The 1926-nt window shown below is 41.0% G+C and overlaps 1 protein-coding gene across 1 annotated transcript; it reads right to left on the bottom strand.

Annotated features, from left to right (window-relative positions):
* Positions 1 to 246: 246 nt before the first annotated feature.
* Positions 247 to 1677, bottom strand: LOC121966456 (creatine kinase S-type, mitochondrial-like; the record flags this gene model as incomplete). The annotated part of the gene is made up of 3 exons (XM_042516548.1): positions 247 to 372; positions 1024 to 1158; positions 1531 to 1677. Coding segments are annotated over 3 exons (408 nt in total), but the record flags the coding sequence as incomplete, so codon positions are not given.
* Between the last annotated feature and the right edge of the window lie 249 nt (positions 1678 to 1926).

Below are 1926 nucleotides of genomic sequence, written 5' to 3'. Positions count from 1 at the left end.
AAAAAAAAAAAAAAAAAACATGGACAAAAAGGCAATTAGCAGCAAGTTGGCAAGAAATGTCCTTTAATTTAAATAATACTTTTTGTTTTTGGTTAATTTTTTCACAAACTTATTGCTAATTTCTGGGTCACTTCTTCTTTAGCTGCTCATTGCCTTCCTCCCATTAAAAAAAAAAAAAAGAAATCAAGCCAATTTGCCCGAGTTTAAAAGTTTTGAATGAAGGTAATGTGACCGATCGATCCTCACCTCAGATTTGCCCAGACGGTCGTTGTTGGAAATGTCAAAGGTGTCTCCAGTAGCAGCCGTGTCCACTCCTCCTGTGCCTCTTTTCTGCAGCCGCAGGTTGTCGAGGATTTTGGAGAAGCGCGGGTCCTGCAGGGTGATTTCAACCATTCGTAACTTTTTGAGTAAAATGCCAATTATTTTCAAACGCAACAAATACCGAAGTTAATCCTGATGGAACCTGTAAAATATTTGGGCTGATGTTGAGATGGATTTTGCAAACACACTATCTTGAGGATAAGTTGTATGTTTTATATTTGATTGTTGGTGACAAATGCCATTAAAGGACAAACCAACAACGTGTTAATCCATCTCTAAATACTCTCGGACTTCCTGTCTGTCGCTCTCAGCTCTGAGCTCATTTACAGTTTTGTTGTCATTGCAGTTTTTATCACAAAAAACTGCTGTGTTAAACTCATAGTGTGTGTTTTTAAGTAAAGCTTCATTTTTACAGCATCTTTTTAAACACGCAGTCATGAGGCGCTTCACAAACATGTACACACACTCAAAATAAAAGAGTTTAGTAAATTATGATATGGAAAACTGCAATGAGGAGCAGACGAGACAAAAACCAACAGAGACATCACACATGGAGCTGCTCTATAGGACAAAGGCGGGTTTTTAGTAGACGCTTAAAACAGTCCAATCTGACAGACTGAGGACGATTGTTCCAGAAGTTTGGGGAAAAAACAGCAAAAGCATGATTGTGTGTGTGTGTGTGTGTGTGTGTGTGTGTGTCACCTGGCTGAGTTTTGGCAGGCGCACGTGCACGCCCGCCCGCAGGCCGGTGCCCAGGTTGGAGGGACATGTGAGGACGTAACCCAGACGCTCGTTCCACATGAACTCCCAGCCTCTCTCCTGGATCAGGTGCTCCACCTGCACGACGTCACATGACCAGTTAGACAGGTAGAGACGCACAAAGCTGAGTTTTTCAGAGAAACTGCACGATTACCTCACTCGTACACAGACGGTGTAAAAGAAGTGGACGTTTGTTTTTTTTTCTTCTGAAGGCTTGAGTTCGGCATTTTGGCCAGAGTTATTTTGATTTTTTTTAGAGCCAGAAGTGACCATATTTGGACGAGAAGGTGGAGCTTCGAGGAGGATCTGGTTGAGGATACCGTGGCAACGAGGTTGTCACATCCTAAAGCATCCCCTCCTCTCAGGTCTTTTTTGCTCTAAATGGGACCATATTTGAGAAAATAAACACTGTGCTGTGTTGAGGAGGTGATGTCAGCGGCTCGGCCGTACCTGTTTGAGTCCTCTGCAGAACCTCTCAAACACTCGCTTCATGTTGCCGCCCTTCTCCATGGAGATGACTCTGGTGTGGTCCTCCTCGTTCACCCAGATCAGGAAGGTCTTCTCGTTGTTGTGCCTGAAGAGAAGCAGCCACAGAAATTAAAAAAAGAGCTCTCCAGGAGAAACACCTGAGCAAATTGGTTTGATTTCTTTTGAAAATTTGGTTAAAGGAAATGACCAACTTGGCAATAAAAGTCCCACAAATAGCAAGAAATTTTATCTAAACATTTGTTTGAGAAAAGGGCAAATTATAAGAAAAATAATCCAAGAAATAAGAAAAAAAAATGTCAAGAAAATTATATTTGTAATTACAATATTTAAAATAATGTTACATAAAAATATAATAAA

The sequence above is a fragment of the Plectropomus leopardus genome, unplaced genomic scaffold (assembly GCF_008729295.1).
Source record: "Plectropomus leopardus isolate mb unplaced genomic scaffold, YSFRI_Pleo_2.0 unplaced_scaffold24664, whole genome shotgun sequence".
Classification (NCBI taxonomy): domain Eukaryota; kingdom Metazoa; phylum Chordata; class Actinopteri; order Perciformes; family Serranidae; genus Plectropomus; species Plectropomus leopardus.
The sequence above is the reverse complement of the archived record's forward strand: the minus strand, read 5'-3'. Positions and strand labels throughout refer to the sequence as shown.